Source organism: Amblyomma americanum, chromosome 6 (assembly GCF_052857255.1).
Source record: "Amblyomma americanum isolate KBUSLIRL-KWMA chromosome 6, ASM5285725v1, whole genome shotgun sequence".
Taxonomy (NCBI): Eukaryota; Metazoa; Arthropoda; class Arachnida; order Ixodida; family Ixodidae; genus Amblyomma; species Amblyomma americanum.
Window position 1 is genome coordinate 143541929 of NC_135502.1, and position 26523 is coordinate 143568451.

Sequence of the window (26523 nt, forward strand, 5' to 3'; positions counted from 1 at the left end):
GTATTTATCTTTCCTTCCGAAAATTACTAGCTGATTTTCATAGAATATTAAAACCTCGCAATCATGTTATCCTGGTGCGTGATGAATGCACTCAATGCTGACGTGTTACATAGGTACTTCTCTTGTAAAACAGAACCTTCTTGGTTACTGTACCCTCTTTGCCTTGAACTTCCTAAAGAGATAAATACCTTGTTACTCAGTGCTTTTACTTCTTGGAGAAATAAAAAAAAACTTGAAACCTTTGAGCGCGTCCTGCGCCATAAACTCTTTGGTTTTGTCTTGTGCTTCCGTCGTTTTATGTTAATTCGCTTTATAATTTGCATAAAAAGCCCCGAGTCACATCCGACTGTATCGTATATACCTGCGCGAGTACACGCCAGAATTCAAGGAGTGGCGGGAACAACCTTTCGATGGAGTCTACGCTTATTCCATATTCCTCTCCTTTTTTCCAGAATCGCCACACTCCACCAAAGCGCACGCGCTGTACAGGAGTACATATACTCGTCTATTATGAAACAATGGGGAAAAAACTGTGCCAGTGTGATGTATCAATCACGGAACTCGGCGTTCCTAGGCGGGAGAGCTTCACCTTGATTACCTCAGGGACGCACGTTAATGCTTTTGTACACTTACATATGCTTTAAGTTTGAGTTCTGCGGCTGGTTTCTGCGTATGTTTCGCGAACTTCTCTTTTTCATATTCGCAGGTCGCTGCCGCGTTAGAAGTGGCACAGCTATGTAAATTATGAAACAGTCCAGGCAACAGCTGGACGCCATGGAAAAAAAAATTGTTCGGAAGGAATTTCATGGTGCATGGTACGTTGACTCGCCCTTCAAGAACGAGATAACTGTTGTCTTGATGCATAATTTTGTGCATTAAAAATGATGCGTAGCTCCACTTGAGCACTCGTTGAGCGTCCACACCGTGGTAGCACTGCAATATGAGGTACTGAGACAAATGTTTCGCGGTAGACCGGTAATGCTTTATGGAATCCGACAGAAGTGTTTTTCTTTAACAGTGGCATCACTCGTTACTGCGAAGCATTTTTCTTTGGAACGTCGCTGTTCTGAAACAGATGCTCGAAAAAACAAAGGAGGTTCGGGAGAGCACAAAAATATTTACTCCTAGCTATAAGCCTATGTTTCAGATAAATTTCGACAGTTACAAGATAGTCTCTTCTTATACGCACTGTACGCAAGCGCATGCCTTCGCTGAATGGCGCACTATTAAGAATCCCACGGCGGTAACATTTGGATGGAAGGGAAATACTAAAGGCTCCGGTACTGTGCAATGTCAGCGCACGTTAAGGAACCCCAGCTGGCCGAAATTATGCGAAGCCCTCTACTACGGTGTCCTCCATTGCTGGCGCCACTTTGGGGCGTAAAATCTCTTGAAATCAAATCAAATAAATTATGCTGTATCAGTGGAATGCAACAACCTCGAATGTGTACGTACGCTGTGCGTATCGGTCGTGTACAAGGTCTGGTTCTCTATGCGGAGCACAGTGCACTTGGTTTTTTGTATATTACTGGTGGCTGCAGTCAAATACAGCTCAAGAACCAAGCGGCTCTTTCCCGACAAAGGGCCCTCTTCAGGCCAATGGCGTCGGCGAGTTTAAAATAAGCCTTTTAGCTGAGAAGGAGAGCTCATCATCTACGTTCAGGGAAATCAGAGACGGACCTACTTTGCGTGAGATGCGAGTCACAGGTCACTATATGACTCCGGGCACTACAAAAGCGAAGAAATTACGAACTCCTTCTGGCCTTACAGATAGTGCACTCGCAGTTGTACTCTTTGCCGAACTTCGCTAAGTACAGGTTTAACTGAGGCAATTTTGGTGGAGTACATGGGTTGCTAGGGAGAGTACAGTAGCCGGTATACTCTAGCATCGAGTGTACCAGTTCTTAAAGTGTACATTTTGAGTGGTAACACTTCTAGGCATGTAAAATTTCTAATGCATTTAAATCTGAATTCATTGTGTTCGTAAAAATTGTCTAAAGCGGGGTATATTGTAGACATCTTAAGCATTAGCCTTTTGATATGGTAAAGTTATGCCAAGAAACACAAGACAATCTACAGGACAAGCACAACACTGGCAACTGTACCCTGTATTTAGTGTGCGATTTCCTGCGACTGTACCATGGCTAAATAATGTGTAGTGCACGACCTGTACGATGTCTTGAGTGCGTCTTTTTTTGCGAAACTTCACTAGGTGTACAAAATTACAGCAAATAGACCAACAAGATGTATATTTCAAAGGCAAACTAACGCTCGTATTCACGCGAGTGCTGACTGCAACTAGGCAAAAAATTTACCTGAGGTTTCTCAAATTTTCCCTCTCCATGACAGTTTCAACACCCACAAACTAAGGATAATTGTTTCTGCATGCGCCTAAGAAGAATGTTGAAACCTTTTTTGTTCCAAGAAATTGCCCACGTAGATGTGAACCATAACCGTCGTGATATTTTATCACGCCGTTCCTGTTTGCGAAGCACACACAGGCAGGCGGGGGTGCCTGTGAGCTGTCGAAGAGAGCGGACGCATGTCGCATGGGCTCCGCGAATTTTCGAAGCTTTCGACATTGCAAACCCACCGGGCCACCACATTTTTTATTAAGATTGACAAAGGCAAGCTTCAAGACCCCAAGGACCCCGAATTCAGCACGGTAGGCCCACTTTTTGGACTTTTATCGGGTTTGCAAGTCACGACCTCGTGGCCCGGAAGCTAAGCCTAACGCGAGGCTTAGCGGACTCCGCAGCCGATCGGGCGCCCTGTCAAGCCGAAGGCCTTCGAGGAAGACAGGAATGACATCTCGGGCACCAAACAACCTTGCCACAAATAATCTTGGAGCTGGACCAGCCCAGAAACAAGGCGAAAACTGAAGAGATGGAGGCCGCGCCGGCGACCACGTGTTCCGGCAAACAGGGAGCTGGGAAGGGCCCCGAAGGGGCCATGGAAGAAGCGAGCATGCAACAGGACTTCAGCGACGACGAGAGCCTGGTGCGAGACGAAGAAAGAAATTGGCAGATATACCAAACAAGACGATACAAGAAAGGAGTCAAGCGCGCTGCCAAGGGCGACGCCATTTTGAAGCCAGAGAGGCTCCACGCGATGAAGAACAATGGAAAGATGGCGCCGGAAGACGCAGCTGCTGGCGGGATGACGCAATCTGGTGGAGGGCGCAGGCCGGCTCAAGGACTTAAACAGGAACGCAGCAGCAGCCAAGACAGAAGCTACCGCCGCTCCCGATGGACGACGCCAAGAGCATTATCCGAACCCGTGGAGGACTCAACGTTCTGGAAATGAAGCCGTATCAAGCCACGTTTGCCATTGTGGAAGCATGTGGAGGACGAATCAAGGAGGAAGATTTTCTGGTCAGGCTCCAACCGGGCTCGAACATAGTGATAGCGAGCACCTCCGAAGAAGATGCAGCAACGAAATACGAAAGATCATGCACTTTCCTTTTGGAGGAACGAGCTACCCAGTACAGGCATATGTGGCCATGCTAGGCGGCGTCAAGCACGCGGTAATTCACGGATATCCAGCGGGCATGCCATCGGACGTACTGGAATCGAAACTAAGACTACGTACGGAAGGGGTCAAGATCCTAGCAGCACGAATGCTGGGCAAGACCGAGACAGCGCTCAACACCTTCGACGGTCCAAGCATTCCGAAGTGGGTCATCTTCAGCGCCGGAGAGTACAAGGCCTACCCATACAGGCCAACGAGACAATGCTGTTATGCATGCGGCTTGCAGGGACACTGATCGGACGTATGCCCAATGCCCGAGGCGAGAACCTGCAGACACTGCGGAATCAGCAATCCCATCGGCGGACACCAATGCCAACCGAAATGCATGGTATGCGGAGGCGAACACGTGCCCGGCACCAGAGACTGCAGGATGCCGCTCAAGGCCGCCGAGGAGCTACGCAGGTGCCCGCCGCCGGGCAACCATGGCCAGCAGCAGCAGTAGCGACGAGGCCGGAGCCGGAGCCGGAGACGCCGACCGAGATGGTTCAGCTCAGAGGGTGACGAGAGTCAGTCCCGGAGTCGGGGTGGCAGCCAGGCCGGGGGCTGGAACCATTCATGGAGCCGGAGCTGGGACCGGAGCCGGGGCCGGAGCCGCAGCCAAGGCGGAGGCAGACCCAGGGACGAGCCCTTTCTACCCTTGGAAAAGCAAAACAACCAAGGGCCGCCGAAACAACAACAGCAGAAGAAAGGCGGAGTCAAGGTGAGCTTGGGAGCCGGCCATTCCAAATCACTGTTTTCGCACTGGGGATAATCGAACAATGACACGAAACTAATAGGAGAAAACGAGGCGTTCAAAAGGGAGCTAGAGCTAAGCCGCGAGGAAACCAGGAAACTAAAGAAAAGAATCGAATATTTAATAAGAGAGTTACAGGCACAAAGAATAAGCAACCCACCAAGACCGCCATCCAGCACCGCGCCCGAACAACAGATACAACAAACACAGTCAAGGGAAAAGAGCCTAGAAGAAAAGATGGAAAGCTTTATGCAAAGCATGCAGAAGCAGATTGGACAAAGGCAACAATAAATGGCGCTGCAGGAACAGAGTTTTCGGAGCTACGTAGAAAGTCAAAACACATAGAAAATCACGAGCGAAGCCAGGGACAGGCTTTATCACGAAAGATTCGGATCCGAAAGCCTAAACAAGAACAATAACGATACAACATGGATGGACAAAATACACTAAGCATATATGGCAATAGAACTGCAGGGGATAACTGCGCAAGCAGGGACTCCTTTCGCAAGAACAGTAAACACATGAAGGGGGAGATTACATCAATAGAAGAATGGTGAGCAGCTAAAGCAAATACAAAAACTATACACGAAAGGAATAGACAGAATGGAACAAACACCGGAAGTGGACCCGCGGCTACTCAAGCTATGGGTGGCGAGACGCGGGCTAACGAAGAGATGGAAAAAACAGAGACTAAACAAGAAGGTAGAAATGATCGCTGAGGTCACCCAGAAGGCAGAGGAATACGCAGCGCAATTGGCAAGACAAGGCTGGCAGCAGTTTAGCAGCTGACTAAACGGCACGCTCAGCACAGCCAAAACGTGGCATATACTCAAAGCACTCCTGGACCGAACCAAAACCATAGCTGCGAGCTACAAGGCAATTCAAAATCTCGTCCACCAATATGAGGGACAAGACAAGGAATTACTAGAGGAGGTCCGGATCAAATATTATGGCCGGGACACGCCGCAAGAATATGAACGGGATTTCCAGGGAACGGAAACCCCTGAACTCGACAAGCCAATTGCAAGAGGAGAGGTGTATGCCGCCATCAGAGCAGTCACAAAAAACACGGCAGCAGGAGCCGAAAAAATTATCTCCTTGATCCGCAACCTCAACGATGACGCGATGGCCCAACTCACAGACTACCTCAATACACAGTGGGAAACGGGCACGGCACCAGAAGAATGGAAGCACGCGGAAGGGTTATTGATACGCAAACCCGGAAAGAAGCTACAGATAGAAATCTTGCGGCCCATCTCGCTAACCTCGTGTCTCGGCAAGCTCAACGAGAGAGTGGTCACCAAAAGAATATAGCGACACCTAGAAGACAACGAGCTGTACCCCCACAGCATGTTTGGCTTCCGGACGAACCTGTCAACACAAGATGTCTTGCTACAAATAAAGGAAGAAATCCTTAACAAGATCCCCAAAGCAGGAGAAAACACCCATCATGGCCCTCGACATCAAAGGGGCTTTTGACAATGTCAGCAACGGAGCCATCATGGAAGGGCTAAACAAGACCAACTGCGAGAAGAGAGTCCACAATTACGTGTGGGCATTCTTTTCAAAGCGCACAGCGACAGTAGGACTCGGAGACCTGCGGTGTGATACCTTTGACACTAACAAGGGTACCCCGCAAGGCTCGGTTATTTCTCCAATTCTCTTTAACATCGCGATGATCGGGCTAGCCCAGAAACTGAATGAGATCGAGGGCATCCAGCACGCCATGTATGCGGATGACTTCACGGTCGGGGTAAATCAGGGATCACTGGGCCAAAAAGAAGAAAAGCTTCAGAAGGGTGCAACATGCGTCGAACAATACGTCAAGGAGAGATCCTCGCGTGCTCAACCGAGAAATCGGAAATTCTGAGGATTGGAAAGAACGCAACCAAGGAAAAGATAGAAGTGTATCTGGAAGGTCAACTCATAGCAGAGAAGGACATAATACGCATCCTCGGCATGTGGATCCAGAGCAGCAAACGGTGCGGACACACGCTAGGCCTGCTTAAGCAATCGACGGAGCAACTCAGCAGGATGATCATCAGAGTGTCGCAAAGAAGGAGCGGAGTGTAGGAAGGGGACATGATCCAGCTGGTCAGGAGCCTGGTGGTCAGCAGGGTCACGTACTCACTCCCGTACCACAACATGACGCAGCAAGAGAGAGAACAAGCCGAGACTCTCATCAGGAAAGCATAAAAGACGGCGTTGAATCCGCCCGGAAACACATTGAACGACAAGCTACTCAAACTAGGTATTCACAGCACACTTGAAGAGCTCAAGGAGGCACAACTGGGTGCGCAGCTGTACAGGCTCCAGCAGTGAACCACCGGCAGGGCGCTCCTTAAAAGATTAGGCTATGAAAACGAAAGAAACGGAGTATAGTATGGCTAACATACCACTCTTTTCGCCAGCCCCCTACCGAGGAATATGGGCCTGAATCTGCACGCGGCCGACGACAAGCGCGAGCAGAATACGTAGAAAAACACCTGGCCACTAAAAAAATGTGGTATACACGGATGCAGCCCTATACCCGTGGGACCACAACATCAAAGAACATAGAGTTGCGGCAGTGACCGTGGATCACATGGGAGAGCTGATAAGCAGCGCTACCTTAAGGAGCTGCACGGTAACAGAGGGGGAAGAAGCAGCTGTAGCTCTAACAGCGGCGGAGGGTTACCGTAGAAGCAGATCCTTGATAATACTCACCGACTCCAAATAAGCATCACACGGCAAGTAGAATCAACAAAGGGGTGCTGCGAATCCTCCTTGAGGCAGGGCTTCCGAACGAAAAGATACAGCATACGATTTTCAGGGTGCCGGGTCACACCGGAATAGAGGGTAACCAGAGGGCAGACAGTCTAGCTCGCGAGCTCACATCCGATCGGGACAGTCAATGGAATCAGATGCCACTATGACTGTGGAACCAGCGTACGCGGAAATACTAAACCATCACAGAGGCAAAAGGATAATATATGCGCCACCCCACGCATCTTTGACACAACATGAAGCAGTCGGCTGGCGAAGGCTGCAGACAGGAACATTATCAAATCTACACATCCTACATAAAATGTTTCCCATTCAATACAGGGACACATGCCCATGATGTGGAGCCATCCCAAAGCTATATCACATTATATAGGAGTGCAGAAATAACTTCTCTTTCCACAAAGAAGAAAAACCCAGTGCGGAACAGTGGGAGGGCCTGCTCACCAGCGGCGTGCTCAGGTCCAAGAAGGATTGGTGCAGCACGCTCTCAAAGTGGCCAGGCTCAGCGGTGCTCTGGAATAGGGACGCCGACAACTCAAGACGGCGGAGATTTTAGTAAAACATGAAGACCTATGTTAGCCGCTGAAAGCTGTAAATAGAGCTATAAAGTTTTTCCATTCCATTCCACACGGGCATTCAAAACGACGCAGCAATGGGCTTGGGCTGAAGTTTTTTTTTGACGTCATTGTGCACATGTTCGTTTGATCAAACAACACAAAATACGCTTCTTGTATCTGCTAGCGTGCACCTCGAGATATGTTTGAAGTACTGGCTTCATTTTTTAGTGCCCACAAGGCTAGGGTACCCCGATGCCAGCGCCGGATGGAGACAACTTAAGCGACGCCTCCATATTGAATCCCAACTGGCCTCTCCCATGTACAGCGAAATGCTCGACTGGTAGCCCAGTGTAGCTCTTGCTGCAAAAGGCCGTTAAAGTTAAAGCACTTTGAAGCGCGCTGAGAGCATGAACGGCGCCGTTACAAACGCTAGCCCCGCTGATCCCGTGCGATTCAATATGGCGGCGCCGCTGAAGGTGTCTCCACCCCCGCGGCGCTGGCATCGAGGCACCCTACTTAAGGCAAAACTGTCGTTAAGTTTCTGACCCTTTATGTGCTATGTAAGAAAAATAAATAAAATGGGTTGTCGCAATTTCTGTAAACTTGTAGACGCATTTCCCACAATGGAAGTTTCGGCTGACTGAACGGACACGCGTGTTCTTAATTGAGAATATACGACAAGCGGAATAGAGAGGATCGTTCAGTGGATAGAGATTGTTTGCAATCAACGCAGCCGAGTTTGGACGAGCTCCATACAAAAAAGTCCTATGGGCGTCTATGGAAAAAACTATCTCCGTCTATGGCCTTTTATGACCGTCTATAAGCACCTATAGAGGTGCTTATTGCCAGCTATTGGAAAATCTATGCCACTAAAGCTATAGCATTGGAACCATACAATTGTCTTAAGATCTCTATAGAAAAATATATCAGCCTGTATAGACAGCTATAGAAAGAAATAGGAAAGGTCTATAGCTATTTGGGCCAAAATTCTATAGCCGGCCATAGGAAATTTTTGTATTATGACTTCCCATGTAGAAACATTTTTTTTTTTTTCAGTGGGATCGAGTATGCAAGAACTGCAACGAATTCTGCAGGGGAACAGCCAGGAGCTATAAATGCCTAATAACCTGAATTCTTTTTCTTCGGCTTTACTTTTCAGGGCATCATTTAGGAATACATTTCATTCGCACTTCTTGCTTTTCATGTCTTCCAGCTATGCACGTATTCCTTTTAGAGGAATGGACTTTCCACCTTCTGACGCATAGCAATGCACGGCTATGGCTGAATATTTCATGGTGAGACAAGGCCCAAAATTGGCGACACGTGTCGAGGAAATATATTATAAACCGTGATTTAACCACATAAATTCGACCTTTTTGTCGAACCATGGGTGGTAGTAACAGACAAGCCCATCGTATGGAAATAAAGAAACATTTTTCTTTGTGCAGAAGCCCCTGACTGAGTAGGCAGAAATCGCGGCCTGAGCTCAGATCACGTTGTGCACGTCCCGTGCTCGACCAGGACATCACGCTGCAATATCCATCGCCAAAATTGCCCGCGAGAGCCCCCCCCCCCCCCCCCCCTCCCGCGCACTCTTTCCCTCCCTCTCGAACTAGAGTGCTCCACGCGCTGCAAAAGTGGTTTCACACTCGCGACCGCAACCATATCTCTGCTCCATGTATTAATTTGCTCCACCCTAACAATGCGCTGATGAAAGGGCAAAGCGCTATTTGCCTACTTCCTCAGCTATCCCTCGTAAGCGAGGTTTATGTACAAGGGCGTTTGTTTAGTTTACATTTATTGCGCCGTTTTATTTCTTCTCTCATTCTATAGAGACCTATGCTTGGTTGTGGCAGCAGTTCGTCCATGGCACAAAGTTACCCCAACCGTTGGTAGGGCTGCAAATTTTGTTTTCTTGCTCTCGAGGGATCAGCCATGCCAGCGGTTCTGACACGCTATATACATTATTGAATAGAGCTGTGGCGCAAGGGACGTTGCCACGTTGCGGAACGCGCTATGAAGCTGAGGTCGTTGCTCCGGTTCAAGGAGCACCAGACCTACACGTTTTAGACAGAGTGCAGTGGAACGCCACTACATCAAACGAGAGTGGCAACGAACCATATTATAATGAAGAAACGTCTATTTTGTATGAAACTGGAACCCTTTGTAAATGATGTCACAAGAAAATAACAGTGCTTGGCTTCTTTATAGAATGGACGGTAAAATAGCGGTGTGGTTTCGAACGGCACCGCCACTACTTAATCGCTAATATAAAGGAGCAGCCTCTTTACTTCAGGTTCTCTGTTGGTTTTAGTCATAATTTGTTCTTTAGCTTTGCACGCCTTTGCAAGTGTGTGCTCAAGACATGAAGGCCACATTTCAATGTGTAACATGCTACGGTGTCCGAATACTGATATTATCTTCCAGGTAACAAAGCCAAAGTGGTCGAAATGAAAGTGCTGTTCTCCATAAACGCGTCCGCAAAAGACTGCAAATCACTCTGCAATGCGAGAGTAGATTACTTTTGAAGGTCGGTCGGAATTCGTGCTATAACGCATCTGTTATTATTAGCGCAGTAGCGTATGCTGTCTCCAGATAGCTGTCTGAACACTGACGAGAGATATTTTTACAACTTTTATTTATTCCAAAGTGATTAATGCTTTGAAGTCGTTTTACTTATTCAGTTAATATTTAACAGGTATAATTTTATTACGATAACGCAGGTTCAATATAAGGTTTCTTATCACAGTGGTGTACAAAAAAGGGGTCGCGAAATTGGGAGGTTGCCCAAATTTGAGCTCGTTACAGAAAGCAACATTACAGAAAAGGGGGTTCTTCAAAGGCGCCGTAAGGCGTGAAAACTTACCAATGAAGCGCTGTATATGGACCTCCAATCCAGAGAGGGCTTACTCCACCTATGCAACCGTTCATCCCATACAAAAATGTCCTATTGCCGGCTATAGAATTTTGGCCCAAAGAGCTATAGACCTTTCCTATTTCTGTCTATAGCTGTCTATACAGGCTGATATATTTTTCTATAGAGAGCTTAAGACAATTTTATGGTTCCAAAGCTATAGCTTTAGTGGCATATATTTTTCAATAGCTGGCAATAAGCACCTCTATAGGTGCTTATAGACGTTCATAAAAGGCGATAGACGGACATAGTTTTTTCCATAGACGCCCATAGGACTTTTTTTTGTATGGGATAGACATCCTTCTTTTCGTTTTTTTTTCCAACCGTGAAGCTCCCGGCAATTAACACATTTAAGTTCGCATAATTTGATGTAAACTCCAGTCAAAAAAAGCTGCTCTCTTATACATCTACTGGAAATGATTTTATGCACACTTTAGATTTGAAAGAGCAATTAGTCAACAAGGTTACTACCAAGCGAAGTCAATATTTCTCCTCAGTCTGAAAGTTCAATCAGGTGAAAAAGTTTTATTTTGTAATATTCCTGCACAGTCGGTCGTCACTGGTTCCTAAGAAGCCGTGGAGCGTGGAGGAACAGCCTCTCCGGATGCCTGCAAGGACTGCGTAGCGTCGCAAACGCTCGGTGCAGGCGTTATTTGATAGCATCACTCGGCCATGGAGGAAACAGCGCCATTGTTTTGGTGGCCGCGGAACAAGCACACGCACACTTAAATCTCTTCAATAACCCGCGTAGCGGAATGTTTACTGTGCGCAAGATTTCATCATCACCACGCAGTGAGAAAGTTACACTATCTCGGGTACTTAAAAGTACCGACGAGGAAGGAGCCAGAATACGGTTTAACGTGCACAACACGACCAGGGGAACGTCCACGTGCGTGCCCTTTTTAGCATAATTTCAGTAAAATATGAAGAAGGGCGAGTGGATTCAGGATTTTTTTGAGTAAAATAGTGCGAGGACATACAGTAGCCTGATTGTGGTTGACATTGTTTTTGTCATGATTATGATAGTTTGCGTGAGAAGTCTCCAACATGGCTTCAGACGTGGCGCGTATTCAAGAACAGAAATTTCTGCCTCTGCAGCACCTAAAAATTTAAATTTGGAAAATATAGACTGTGATATACCTCTCAATATTGGTAACAGTGAAATAGTTGCTATGAACGAGCTTAAAGGGACATTCAGTAAAAATATAATTTGACTAGTACCGATAGCGTACTGCGTTCTTATTTCGAAGAGACCACTCTCACCCATTAAAAGAGCCTTTTATTAGCCAGGAAACACAGAAAATCGAAATACATCGGCCGCTGCAATCGGCCAATATCGCAAATATAGTTCATGCGTCGGAAACATTTTGAAGCGAATTTCAGACGCTAAGCTGCACATTCATTCGCGACAGAACAATGGCAGCTTGTCATTTTTGATACAAAAGTCACACGTTTCAGTCGACAGAGGAAACATTTTTAAATGCAATTTTCTCGGCGATAAATACGGCTTTTGCTGCCATACAAAACGTCAACACATCCAGAGAGAGCCAGACAATCGCTGTTTACACAAAACAATAACTGGTCGGAGGTGGAGCTCCGTGTTCGTTTATTGTAATATTTAAAAATTTAAGTACAATATTCCTCCTTACGTGCTTCGTCACTAATAATTACATATAAGCCGCAGCAGATATCATCAGCAAACACGCGGACGAAGTAGGTCTATCCTGCTCGCCGGAACAATCGGAGCTCCTGGTAATAACCAGCAGTAGGGGGGAGATAACTCGAGGTATCAAGATTAAAGTCAACGGGAACGAAGTCCCGAAACTATACGAAATTAGATTATTAGGTATGATTGTCAAAAACAGCGGTAGTAAAGTAAGCCTGAACGACTAGGCGGAGCTCGTATTTAGAGTATTTAAGACGTCCAACAGAAAGAGTGGCCTCACGGAGGCTAGTAGACTCAGACACGTACAAGCTTTTGTCACGAGCAGCATCTGCTATGCGACTCCATTCCTTAATATCAACAAGACCTAAGAACGGGGAATAAACTCCATAATAAACAGATGCACTAAGTGCACTCTAGGACTCCCCATAACTACGTCAAACGACACTCTAGAGAAAATTGGGTAGCATAATGAGTGGAAAGAGCTAGCTGCGGTGGTCAGGATCACCCAGAGAGAGAGACTCGCAGGAACGGCAGAGGTAGACAAATCCTCGACTGGCTAAACCTACTAGCGCCCGGGGAAGGGCCTTTTGAAGTTCTCGGCAGATTGGCGGCGCCCTGTTTGGTCATTATGGCGGTGCTGCATCTCCTCTCCCTGAACGTTCAGGGATTTCGGTCGCTGGATACGCAGAGAGTTGTGATGCACTTCGCCTGTGCGCAGCGCATCGACATTCTCTTCCTGCAGGAATGAAATTTGCGCACTGCACGGTATGTAAGCAGCTTTTAAGAACAGGGCCGGAATAAGAAAAATAGGGGCCTGGACTAATGCGCATGCAGGCCCCCTTTCCCTATACTGACCACTCCCGTTCGCCCCCTGTCGCCTGCTACGCTGCTGGAAATATGCCAAGTTTTGCTTTAATTCCGCCAAATTAAACGGGATTATTATTATTGTTATTATTATAAGGAATGCAACAAAACTTGCTTGAAAGGCGTGCTGTTGTAAACACCAACACATATGTTCACTTTGTGATTAATCTGAATTCTCTTTTCAGCAAAAGCTAGACATGAAGGAAAAGTTTAGTGCACTCAAGACGCAAAAGAACGTAGAAAAACAACACAGCTCAGATGTCGATTCTTTTGAAACTAGGCTTTGTTTGCATCACTAAGTTTAATCCTGTGAGGAAACGCATGGTTGTATCCGTAACATTGTTTATTAAATTTCATGCATCAGACAGCAGTAATCGTTAACAACGTTACTCTATAAATATGCAATTGATATAGACAATACTTAAGGCAATAAAAACACCATAAAATGCACAAGAATAAAGAAGAAAATGACCAACTGTAATTAAAAAAACATTATTTGAAAACATTTTTGTCAAAGGTAAGACAAGCAAGGCCAACACCAAATAAACGTGGAACTAACAAAAACAACAAAAAACAGTTTTTTATAAGCACGCTAAATAGAACAAGAACAAACAAGAGAAAACAACGAAGATTGCATATCTTGAATTACGCTGCTCAGCGTTTCATTGGCAACGTGGAGGCTGAGGGGCGACACAACGAAATTATTGGAACTATTCATGTATAGCGCGAACAGTACTCTTTTAAAGTGGCATGTTTCGCGCCTTCTCTTTGGCGAAATCAGATATAGTCTGTTCAAAGGATATATCGCGGAGGAAGTTACTTTCAATGGACATGATAGCAAGCGAGTTCACCTTAATTGTCGTCAAGGAGGCTCGAACGTAGGCAATTATTGATCAGCGAAAACTTGGAAAACGATCGTTCGGTCTCACAGTTTGCCACGGGTATGCTTATGCACCTTCTCAAGTCAATAGAAAGGTTCGAAAACACATAAATAAGCTTTCTTTCGAACAGAAACTTCATTATTCCCTGATAACTCGTGTCTTGGCACCCAGAGTTGTGCAGAAGGTTCACAGACTGAACTATCTGAGCGGAAAATGCTGGCTCCAAATCATTTTTGGAGGTTTCCACCAACTTCTCAGCTTGCTGCGCCAGAGAGGCCTCGCTTCCAGCTTCTGTCAGCAATTTTAAGAATCCGAAACTTTCCCAGTGTTCAGTGTAGGCAGCCTTAAGCACTCGCAAAGCAGAGCCTAGACTGTCAAGTACAACATTTTAGGTCTCTACGATAAAGTTTTTTCTACCTTATAGCGCACTATCGCTTTTTCCGTCCAGATGCTTACTCAAAACGATGCTTTTGAGCTCATCTTGATAACAATGATTGGTCCTTAGCGTGCGTGCTCTCTCCTCGAAGGAATCAAAGAGAGGTCGCAAAGAATGAACAAAGCCTTCTAGAGAGCTCAGCAGGTCTACAGCAGTTGAAATGTCTAGGCCTGGTTTCTGATGTGCTACTCTCGTTTTGCCAAAACGCTCCAAGAATTCACTTCAGAAAATCGCCATGATTGCAGTCTCTAGTTTTGTAATTTTCTTGAAGAGAGAGTGGGTTTCGTTCCTAGTGTCACCGTTTTCTTTCTAGATCTTTGATACAGCTTCAAGGAAACGCTAGACTCCAGTGAAATTTTTCAGAATGGCCTTACATGATTCAGCGTGTCTTGACCACTTGGTCTCAGGGAGACTTTTCAAAATAAGCTGCTGGTCAGTTCCGCCCATGCTGTCCAAAAGATACCTCCATCGCTTAGGAGAGGCAGTAAAGAACACATAACAGTCTCTGGATTACAGTGAAAACTTTGACTGCCTCAAGGCAAATGTCAACGCTACACGCGCCAACTAACTTGAGTGAATGACCAGCACACGGAACGTAGACTGCCAATTCGTTCAGATGTTCGATTTGAGCTTGCAGTCCTTTGTATTTTCCCAGCATATTACTCGCATTATCATAAACTTGGCCCCTACAATCATCAGCTGAGATGCCATTGGCCGTCAAGAGGAAGATCACGGTTCGAAAAGATACAAGTAGGTATGCGATTCGATTGGAACAAATCCAAGAAAGCGTTCGTACACTTTCCCATTTAAATAGTACCGTAAAACAACTGACAGCTGATCAACGTGAATAAGGTCTGGAGTCGAATCCACAATTAAAGAGAAGTATTTTGCGTGTTTCACTTCGTCAACGAGACGTTCCTTGACAGCCTTTGCCATATGCTCGATAAATTCATAGCAAATGCTTTTTGACAGATACGATGGGGGATCTTTTCCTTTGTTCCCGCAGCGTTTGATGTGCTCCTCTAGAAAAGGATCAAACTTGGCAATGGCCTCGATCACTCTCATATAATTGCCATTTCTCGATGAACCAAAAATCTGCTCACTGTTCCTAAACGCTAGGTTGCGATCAGCTAGGAGCCCCGCCGCTGCGGCTCAGTGGTTAGGACGCTCGACTACTGATCCGGAGTTCCCGGGTTCGAACCCGACCGCGGCGGCTGCGTTTTTATGGAGGAAAAACGCTAAGGCGCCCGTGTGCTGTGCGATGTTAGTGCGTTAAAGATCCCCAGGTGGTCGAAATTATTCCGGAGCCCTCCACTACGGCACCTATTCCTCCTTTCTTCTTTCACTCCCTCTTATATCCCTTCCCTTACGGCGCGGTTCAGGTGTCCAAAGATATATGAGACAGATACTGCGCCCTTTCCTTTCCACAAAAACCAATTATTATTATTATTACTCAGCTAGGAGCTTAACTACAACGACTATGCGCTTCAATACCTGTGTCCTGTAAGCGGTCTCATTGACAAGATGCTTAACCAGCTCTTTGTCAATTGTGCTGCTCGAGTTCGAGCGGGCGAGCCATGCTGCCACGCAGTTCCGCTGCTCGACGCTATTTTCATGTGAGCAAACCTTTTCTTCTGCTTATTTCCAATCAGAAAAGCCGTGCGTGGTGAAATCATTGGGGTTGCTTGAAATGAAAAATAGTTTGCTCATGAAACAGCAAACGGAACCTTTGGACTCCGAGTGCATTAACCAGTGTCGCTTGTATGCCTCCCCATTTAAGCCTTTCGCACGAAAAGATGATGTGATATAAAGCATTTATGAGTTTTGTATTGCCTTTCGAAAGACGGCAAATTTCCTGCCTCATTTTGAAAATACAATTGCCCTTTCTTAAGGCATACACTCCGAAAGCTGTCAGTAATAACGTCCGGCCACTTAGCAGGGTCACTTCGGAGAATCTCGCAACGTACCTCTTGCTGCGGGGGTGTCCGTACTTCTCTGTTGCCGAAACGAGAAGCCGTCTCATTCGTCCTCTCTAGGCCCACTTTGTGGGCGAGAACACGATTATTTGAAGCCAAACTAATAGAAAACAAGTGAGTCGGTATTTGGAGTGTTGTTTCCTGGTGCACGTCAGTAGAAGGAGGCTCATCGGGGAGGTTTGGCACCTGTTGATCAGCAGTAGTAGAAATCGGGCGTGGCGTATCGGACACCTGTAGCTCTGTGGCAGGGGCCCGGCCTAGTAGCATAGACGTTGCTGACTCAGGAACAGGGCAGAGCTCTAATAGCGTTGGTTGCTCAGAAATATGGACGAGCGAGGTTGGCACCGTTTTCACAGGATCCAGACATCCAAGATGAGTCAAACCTTGCTTCTTGCCAGGAAACCATGGTGATGGAGTTGTCAAGTCCTCCACAGGAGCACAGTCGGTAATATTAGGAGTTTGACACGGACTTTGGGTAGAGCGATCATACTGCTCTGCGGAAGCTGCATTCAGTAGGTACTTTGCCATGTTTGGTAGCTTCTTTTCACGCTCTTCTCTTTCTAACTTCGCCTTTCCTTTAGACGCACCACTTTGATGCTTCCTACTGAGCATTTTCGCATGAATGAATGCTAAATTGTTAATCGTACCGGGCACTTTGTCAGTCCGACGCGACCGCAGGTGTCCAGCGGTGGCCGTCCAGATGATTGGCGCACGTTGCCTGGATGATCTGTGGCTGGCAGAGAGTGGTGCGTCCCTTGGAGGCTCCTCAGCGGGCAGGCTTATGCAAGCTTAACCGGCGGCTCGGGTCAGGATCGCAGCCCGCGATCAACTTCCTTTCATAGACGCCCGCCGCGTTTGTCTGTTACTAACGCCAAAGCAGGCGTTCACATACGAATATAGTTCCTTGTTCAAATTCCCTCCTTCTCCGTGCAGAGTCACTCCACCCGTTCGGGTCTCGTCTTCCTATTGGTTAGGAGCAATCGTCTGTTCTCGGAGGTTCTCGATTTTTCTTTCGCCCCGTCAATGCCGAGCGCGAAAACGAAGGGGAGAGGGCGACTCTTAGCGCGGGCGAATTTACGCACCCTCCGTCGCCTCTGAGTCATCTTTTTCTACTTATTTCTGGAAAGTTTGGCGGCCAGTTTGACCTATCGTATTTAAGCGCATAATTTGCGCACTTTTTATCAAGAATTTAGGGCTCCAAGAAGGGGGTGTGCAAATTACGCGGGGATTTCGCGAGCGCGACTTAAAAAACACCACAAAGGTCATAACGCGCAATATAGGTATGGTGTATGTTGCTGCGTATACGTCAGCACCCGGACCCTCACCCCACGCTGGCCGCCCCCCGAAAAAAAGTTCACTCTAAATGAAAGGCCGTGCATTCCCCCCCCCCCCCCCCCCCCCTGCGGGATGGCATGAAGGTGCATGCACGAAGCTGAATAAGACACTAATACAGCGTCTTCGCTTGCGGCCCAGCCAATTGTTCGGTAGTTCCGGATTCTGTACGTTTACTTTCGCAGCTTCGTCCGGGAAAGCAACCGCGAACCAATAAATCAATTATCACACCACACAATTCTTTAACAGCACCGCGAGAGCGTCGACCAAACTGCTTGTCGGCGCCTTATCACGGCGCGGAGCTAAGAAGCCAGCGAGAATAGCCCCGTGCGCATAAGATTGCCGACACAACGATTGTCGGCTATGGACAAACTTGTGCGCACGCGGTTATTCTCGCTGGCTTTGCCGCTCCGCACCGTGATGAGGCGCTGACAAGCACTTTGAAACTTGCCGTATAGTTGTGATATACCATCGCTAGACACGACCGAACAACCGAACACAAGCCGTCAGAGCCACCAAGAAAAGCGTAGCCGGCAGTCGAGTCACATGCATCGGCCAAACAAACAGCGGTGTTGGCTCTTCTATCAGCTTCCTACCCTCACCGGAAGCGCTCTTGGCTGTTCCGAGTGGCGATGCCGCTGGTGCTGCCGCGATTGTAACAGCGGCCCCTGACACCACCATTGCACAAAAGATTCAAAAAGCCTTCCGAACAAACACGCGGAATAGCCGAATGCTACTGGGTAGAGCCATAGGGTAGAGCCCGCGTGCATGATGGTGGTCTAGTTCAGCGCGGCGCGTAAAATATGCTGTAAAAAATTTTTGTAAACCGTGGTGATAAGTTACGGGTGCGCAAATTATGCGACGGCGCAAATTATGCCCGTAAATACGGTACTTTGTCCGTCGAGCGCGCACGAGGGTGTGCAGCCACTAGGCAGGAATGGGCCCTGGAGACAGGCCTTTGTGTCGAGCTCTCCAACTTCCCCCTTAACTCTTCCACAACCCTAGCCCGAACAGTGAGCATTCCATGCCCCACGGTACGCGTACAAAAGCAGGTGTGGCGCCTCCGTTCCTTTCCTCCTTAGACTCTGCCATCAGCCTCATCCTCCACCGCCCAAATTACCATCACGATAAAGAAAAGTCGAATGGGAGGCACTGTTGGGTACTGCAGCACATCATTTCTATGAGAAGGACAGCGGCAGAGCTATTTGAGAGGTGGAGGGTGCCGTGGTGGTGACGGAGGGCAAGGGAGATTTAGGACATCATCCCACATTAAGTGTTTTAGGTGTTCTCCCTTCCCCTTTCCTCCTGAGAGCACTGGAGAGACTGTGTCACAAAATTCTGTGCATATTCGAAAAAACGGCGCTGCGTGTAAGCAATCGCGCCCTCGCGCAGTAAAATAAGACAAAAAAAAAAACAACAACGGGGAAGGATCCCTTTTAGAGCGCGTAACTTTGCGTGTGCTGCTATCCTTTCCACTCAGCTCGCCGGAGCGGCGCCAAAGGAAACATGGCCACGCGTGGCGTCGATTTCTCTAGAATGTCCGAGTAGTTGCTGCTCATCGTGGACGGAGAGGGCGTAACCTTGACGAGCTAAAGAGATATCCTCTCCCCTTCACTCTCACGCCGGCGTCTGTCTTCGCATCGCAAGAAGGACCCGGATTCTTCTAGAAGGCGGTTTCCGCGCTCGACTAATGGGGTCTCGCGCCCAGCTCGAGAAAGAGAAGGAGCTTGCACAGTTGATACTGCGTGTATGTGCGCGCATACCTTGGGGCAAAGAACGCACAGACGCGGGCTGCGCCTATAAATGAAGGCTTTAACTGCTGTCTGTGAATCCGAGCCGCCGTTTAAGCTTCCGAGAAGCACTAGGGCTCGACTCCCGGGAGAACACTATCGCCCAGCCACGGACCAGTGAGGCAACGTGCTCCAGTCTGCGGATCGGCCCTGTCGTGCACCTCAGGTCGTCACCCTGTCGGAGTGCCTGGTGAACAAATTGTGTTTGTTTGTCCCTCTCTGTGTTAGTGCACTTTAGGTGCAAAGATTGTGTCGAATTGTAATCTCTCTCTATTGTTAGTTTGCAGGAGTTGCATTGTATTTGTAAATCACTTCGTATGTGCCGTAGGAGTGATTGTGAAATCCTCTGTATCGCCTCTTCGCTGTATAAACATTGGTTTTGTGAACCTTTGGCTCCGACCCATTCTCTAGCTTGCGAGCGGCGAGAGCTCGGCACCAAACGACCAACCCTCTTGCCACTTGGTAGCTGGTCTCCGGCTAAGCTTGCCACGCTGAGTCGAGGGCATCTCTTTTGCGACCGAGACCGCTACGCCCACACACTCTAAGGATATCTGGGAGTGCATGCAACAGTGCCCGAAGTGGTGACATATTCTGGCGTCCGCGACAGGATGTGTGGTGCTTTGTGAGCACAGAGAATGGAGAAAGAGTGGGACGGAGTTTACGAAGAGGTCGTAAAGGACCGTTTAGCAGCAGAGCGATATTGTAAGGTGGCGCGCAGAGGCGGTTGGAGAGGTTCACAGAGCAGAGGTTATGCGCCGCATCTGAAGAGTCCAGGCTCAGATTGAATCTCAAGGCGATAGCCGAGCTAGGCTTTCAGAGGAGTCTGAAGGGAGCTGAAATTGTTCAGTGGGTGTGTCAAAAATGGAAAGTGGTTCGAGAAGAAAGAGAGAAAGGCAGCGCGTTAGAGATTCCGCTGAGAAAAAGAGAAAAAAAACGAGAAGAAAGAGAGAGAGAATGGCAGATGGGACGAGAAGAAGCAGCGAAGCTCGCCTTGGAGCGAGAAAGGCAATTTCAAAGAGAGTATGCAATCCTTGCGAGGAAGCTTGCTGAGGTTCGGCGTTTGAACAACGTCAGGGAGCCAGTGAAACTTTTCCCCGTAGAGGCCGAGTGAAACACTAAGGAGTCTGATTTGTCAGCAGCCACGGATGAGGTTGTAACTAGCTCCACTAGTGAGAGTTTGGTTGAGGAACAGCAGATTCTTGCAGCTGAGATTGAAGGGGGTGAGGACCAGACAGGAGTGTCGATTTCTCAGGAAAGTGATAGTGTAGCTACTACCGAGGTATACTAGGCACTGAAGGGAAGGCCAGCCTCGTGCTTCAGTGAGAGGGCACCTTAGTGCAGTCGCCTGAAGATGGGGAAGAAAGAAGGAGGTTCACTGACAAGTTAGAGTGCTGCCCGCCATTTTGTTGCAGTAGTGACTGTGAGAAAGAATGGTCAAATGTTAAAGAGTGCGAAAGTTCCGACGCACTTGGAGCTGAGAGCACCCTCAGGGAAGAACCGGAATCTGTTCTGAGTGAACTCTCGAGCAACCAGGTGGCCTTTCCCGATGAGGAAGGTCATGAGAGTTTTGGCGGGTAGAAAGGCGAAAGTGCAGTGCAAGGAATGAAGCACGAGTGCACTGAAAGTTACGAGCTCAAGAGAGGAAGTCGGGAAGAAATTTCAGTGCTCAAAGAACTAAAAGAAGCTGAACTAGTGGCGTCATTGCGAGAAGACAACTCGGATGATGCAAGTGAAAATGAACCGGGCGTGCCTCGTAAAAAAAATTTGGAAGAAAGTACAAAAAAGGAGAAGCGATTCGAACCCCTCCGATGCAGGTGAACCCGAACTGCAGAAGCCCTGGAGAAAATTCAGGAAAAAGCTGGTACAAAAGCGAACCAAGCTGAGGACAGCTGAGTCGTGTGCAAGTGAGCTGCTCGAACATCGTAGCAAAGTGAGAATATGTTCAGACGAATGAGCCCAGCGTTAGCAAGGACTCGCTCTGGAGGCTGAATTGCAAACTGAAGAGGGCAAGCCGAGAAGAAGAAACACGCGAGAACTGGAGCCATCATAAGGAAACTGGCGTAAAATCTGTTCGCAACAGACGCGCTAGCCGCGGTAAAAGAGGAGGGCTCATAAGTCCGAGCAGAAACACACAGAGGAGTACGAGTAGAAAGCGGAGTCAGAACCGCGTAAGGAAGAGAAGCATCAGTAAACGGCGGACGAAGAGCAGAGCTTGCGACAGGAAAAAATGCCAGAGTCGCGCGCGAAAGAGAAGCAAACATGCCATCGAAAACTTGAGGGAACAATCCTGTCCCCCATTCATGCACGTCGATCGTGGAAGTAATGGCAAAAGTATGCATCGTAGTTGTGCGCTCTCTCTATGGGAGGTTGCGTTAATGTGTTGCCGAGTTGCGGCATGTATTTTAGTGCATTTTGACAGTTGTCAAGTGTTATGTACGTGCAGACATCATTGTATCGTTGTATCTTGGCACTCGCCATTGACTTTGTGAGCGCAAGCATGTGTGCACGAATTTTGTGTTTTGTGAATATTGCTGCATAATATTCTTAAAGGAAGGGCAGTGTCACAAAATTTGGCACATACTGGAAAAAACTGCACTGCGTGTAAGGAATCGCGCCCGTGCGCAGTAAAAAAAAAAACACAACGGGGAATGATCCCCGCAGAGCTCGTAACTTTGCGTGTGCTGCTGTCCTTTCCACCCAGCTCGCCGGAGCGGCGCCAAAGGAAACATGGCCACGCGTTGTGTCGATTTCTCTAGAATGTCCGAGTGGTTGCCACTCATCGTGGACGGAGAGGGCCTAACCTTGACCGCGCTAAAATTATATCCTTTCCCCTTCACTCTCACGCCGGCGTCTGTCTTCGCATCGCAAGAAGGACCCAGAATCTTCTGGAAGGCGGTTTCCGCGCTTGACCAATGGGGTCTCGCGCCCAGCTCGAGAAAGAGAAGCAGCTTGTGCAGTTGATACTGCGTGATTGTGCGCGCCTACCTTGGGTTAAAGAACGCATAGACACGGGCCGCGCCTATAAACGAGGGTTTTAACTTCTGTCTGTGAGGCCGAGCCGCCGTTTAAGCTTCCAAGAAGGGCGCCCGCTCGACTCCTGTGAGAACACCACCGACCAGCCACGGACAAGCGAGGCAACCTGCGCCAGTCTGCGGATCAGTCCGGTCGTGCACTTCAGGTCGTCGGACTGTCGCAGTGCCCTGTGAAAAAATTGTGTTTGTTTATCTCTCTCTGTGTTAGTGCACTTTAGGTGCAAAAATTCTGATAAATTGTAATCTCTCTCGATTGTTACCTTGCACGAGTTGCATTGTATTTGTAAATCACTTCTGTGTGCCCGTACGAGTGATTGTGAAATCTTCTGTATCGTCTCTTCGCTGTATAAAAATCGTTTGGTTTTCTTAACCTTTGGCTCCAATCGATTTTCTGGCTTGCGACCGGAGAAAGCTGGGCACCAAACGACCAACCCCCTTGTCACTTTGTAGCTGGTCTCCGGCTGAACTTGCCACGATGAGTCGAGGGCATCTCCTTTGTGACTGAGACTGCTACCCAGGTTGTCTGGGAGCGCATGCAAAAGTGCGCGAAGCGGTGATGGACAGACGGACTGACAGGAAACCCCGAAAACTCTTGCAAGCAAATACACCTTGTTTCGGAAGAAAATGGGCCCCGCCGAGGTGGCGGGGATTCCTGTTTTTGCAGCTCGATAAGCTCTCCCCAAATGATCAGGCTAAACGCATGCTGTTACATTAGGCGGGGGGCCCCGTCTGCTCGGTCCGGTTTTCTCGCTTCATACATGTCACTCGAAGTTCCGTAGCCCATGGTTCCATATACTAAGCATGTTAGAATAAATTGGCCCCCTTCTCCTACTATCCGAGGTGAGGCCCTGGGCTTGAGCCCCTTAGCCCCCCCCCCCCCCGCCCTTAATACAGCGGTGCTTAAGAATCACTTCCTCGTGCCCGCTTTCTTTCCAATAACCGACTCAGTGTCATGCGGTGTCGGTGTGGTATTCATCAATAGCCACCTGCGCTCAGGCGCGCATTGTGCGTGCGGCGTCGACAGTCCCATGTTGGCCGTCGGCGTCTCCCTTAACGGCAGGCGAGTGAGGCAACTGACAGTGTACACGCCGGAACGACGAGGCGATTCTTCAGCATTTTTCGATTGTCACAATTGTTTCATTCTGGACTTGAACCCCACTTTCCTAGAGGGTGACTTTAATTGTGTCCTGGGCCCCATGCGCAATATATCCGGGCCCGGTCAGGGTCGCCCTTAAGCTGGCGCAAGATGCCAACGGGACCTATGCACGCAGTTCCGTTTATCAGATGCATGCGTCTCTCTGCATGATGGCGAATTTGGGGCCACGTGGGCGAGTGGGAGGTCGGCCAGTAGACTGGATAAGTTAGCTGGGCTAATCTACATTATTTTTTGTTCCCGGCTGTTGTCGCGCGATTCGCGACTTCCTGCCAAGCACTCACATTTCCCTCAGGCATTCCACGCATTTCCGATCATCGACTGTGCTCAGTATTGCTGGATTTCGTCGGGTGTGCCCACGAGTTGACGCGTGGCAAATGGACGACAGCCTACTGACAAATTGGTCGACCGTCGGTTCATTGCAGAGTGCGCTGGGTGCTCCAGGTGCGCTCGATAACATACCAGTACCGTGGGATGAGAGGAGGGGCAAGTGGCATGCCACCTTTATCGCAGAAAGCCGCCTGCGAAGAGCACGCATCACTTGCGAACTCAACGAGATATTGGCTGGCATCCTCGTAGTTAAGAGAGGCGCGCCGCTCACGTTTGCGATGCGTGATTACCTCAAGCTATGGCAAGCACGCTACCAGAGTCTTTTGCAGCAGTTGTCGCGCGCGGCCAGCCGAGCCCTCATTCAGGGCAGGCCCGTAGCTGATCCCTCTGCTTTGCGGCAGGTTCACGCAGGTTCCCCCGAGGAGGATGCGCCCGCCTTCATTGAGGAAGTCGTGCTGTCCAACGGGGCCAGGAGCAGCAGCGTCACGGACATCCGCGACGTGCTCACACGCCAGGTTCCCCAGCTGTTCACTTCGATAGGGTCGAGCGGGCGGGCGACCCCGCGTCAGGCTTCGCGATTTCTGTCAGGGCCTCCCTGTAGTTCCAGCGCTGGCGACGCGAGGTGAGCTCCGCGCCACAGTAGCTAAAATGAATGCTGGCTGGCCCCTAGACCTGATGGTATCCTAGTCAGTTTCTACGCCAGGCTCTATGATGGCTTAGAAGGTCCCCTGCTCGATAAGATCAACAGCTTTCTGACGGACGGAGCCCGACCGGAGTCTTTTAGGGAGGGCCAAATTGTGCTCATTCTGAAGCCCGGCTGGTGCCCATCAGACCCGCAAGCGTGGCGCCCGATCACTGATCAACGCAGACTGCAAGATCTTGGCATCATTACTGGCGAACAGGTTGAGCGCTATTCTGCCCTCGCTGGTCAACCCTGCGCAAGTGTGTAGCGGTCCGGGCCATTCGGTATTTTCCATTCTCGCACTTACTCGTGACTTGTTTACGTTCACGTCGAGGGTGGGGATACCGGGCTCCTTTGTCTCGTTGGATCAGTCTAAGGCTTTTGACCGTGTTGAGCACCGGTACCTACTGGGTGCCTTAGAGGCCTTCGGCTTTACCCCGGCCTTCGTAGCGAGAGTCGGGCTTCTTTACTCGGGGCTTACGGCAGTTCACGGAACTCTAAGAGCCCTCTTTTTGTGCATCCCGAGGCGCTAGGCAAGACTGCCTCTTGTCGCCTACGACTTTTTGTTTTTTATGCCTAGACCCGCTGCTGCGTCGTATCGCCCAGAGCCCGTTCGTGCGCGGGTTTCCACTGCCAGGCCGAGGCCAGGTTAATTATTCGGCGTACGCCGATGATGTGTCCCTGTTTCTGCGTGGCAAAGACAGTTACGTAGCGTTCTTGCGGCTTTTCGAAGTGTACAGCGAGCTGTATGGCGCCATGCTAAATAGGGGCAAGTGCAAGGCGTTGCGCTTTGACACTTTCACGTCAGATCTGTTCGGGGACGTCGAGTGGGTTTCGGCCGTTGAAGTACTCGTTGTTTTTTTGTTGTCCTCAAGACATGTGGCCTGCGAGACATGGACGCGACTTAAAGCGACGGCAGAAGACGCGCTTGGCAGTGGCGGCACATTTTCGTTTGTCACCTACGGGAGTGCACGTTTATTGTTAAATCAAGTGTGTGCTCTTCGCTGCTTTATGTTGCTCGGGTGGCCAGTGCACCGCACGCTTTCGCACATCGTCTGGCCACTCTTTGGGGTTAATTCTTTTGGGCTGGGAGGACACAGTTTCCTGTGCCCTACTCCGTCTTCCAAGTCGCATGGGCGGGTTTAGCCTGCCGAACGTGCGCGCAATGTGCAGTATCCTTGCTCTTAGGGGAGTCCGTGATCTCTGCGGGGAACCGATTATCCGGGGAGGGGCCTTCTTGCTTACTTCCTTGGCACGTAACGGCACCTATTCTTTGAGCGCTCCTCTGGCCCCACAGGCGAGCGCCAGCCGAAGCTTTTCCGGTATGTCTGTCAGACGTTCAGGTCCCTTACCGCTACCTTGCCCGGGGTGAACGTGTTTGACACGCCAGCCTCCTGCGTCTGCGAGCTCCTAGCAATAGAAGAGGCTACAGATGAACAACTCGAGCGGAGCAGGCAGGTGCGGTGGCGGGACTTTACGTCGTCGGCCCTTCCACCCGACACCCGCGACTTCGGCTGGCAGCGAGGCTGGCAGGTTTTGCCCTCCGGTGACCGCATAGCGGGGTGGGGGTCGCACCCTCTGCACGATGTCAGCAATGTGGCCTAGTCGAAACCCAACTGCAAGCCATGTTCGACGGTGTTGTCTCTGGGGCTTTCTGGAGACTTTAGTCACGTATGTTTTTCACCAGCTTAGATGCTCGCACTAGACCGCGCGATGCATTCACGCGGTTGTTGCTCTCCGTCGGAGCTTTTGTTTACTGGCGACAATGAGGTGTCGCGTAAATACATCAACGGCCACAGAGGGAAATGTTCCCACTCCTTCAGCGCACGCGGGCGCGCCTGTTTGAGCAGGCCGGCGTCGACCTTGTCTCCTTGGAAGAA

General features: G+C 49.1%; 1 protein-coding gene across 1 annotated transcript; it reads left to right on the top strand.

Moving 5' to 3' along the window:
* Positions 1-5714: 5714 nt before the first annotated feature.
* On the top strand, positions 5715-26248 carry LOC144095554 (uncharacterized). Its single transcript, XM_077629246.1, has 3 exons — positions 5715-6017; positions 24363-24525; positions 25941-26248. The coding sequence occupies exons 1-3, from the start codon at positions 5715-5717 to the stop codon at positions 26246-26248; spliced, it is 774 nt and encodes a 257-aa protein (XP_077485372.1).
* Positions 26249-26523: the final 275 nt, after the last annotated feature.

Coding starts and splice junctions, on each gene's coding strand:
- LOC144095554 (XM_077629246.1), top strand. CDS start 5,715: ATGGCCCTCGACATCAAAGGGGCTTTTGACAATGTCAGCAACGGAGCC. Junction 6,018..24,362: donor CGGATGACTTCACGGTCGGG/GTAAATCAGGGA, acceptor GCTTTGCGGCAG/GTTCACGCAGGTTCCCCCGA. Junction 24,526..25,940: donor GAGCGGGCGGGCGACCCCGC/GTCAGGCTTCGC, acceptor CTGGCCCCACAG/GCGAGCGCCAGCCGAAGCTT.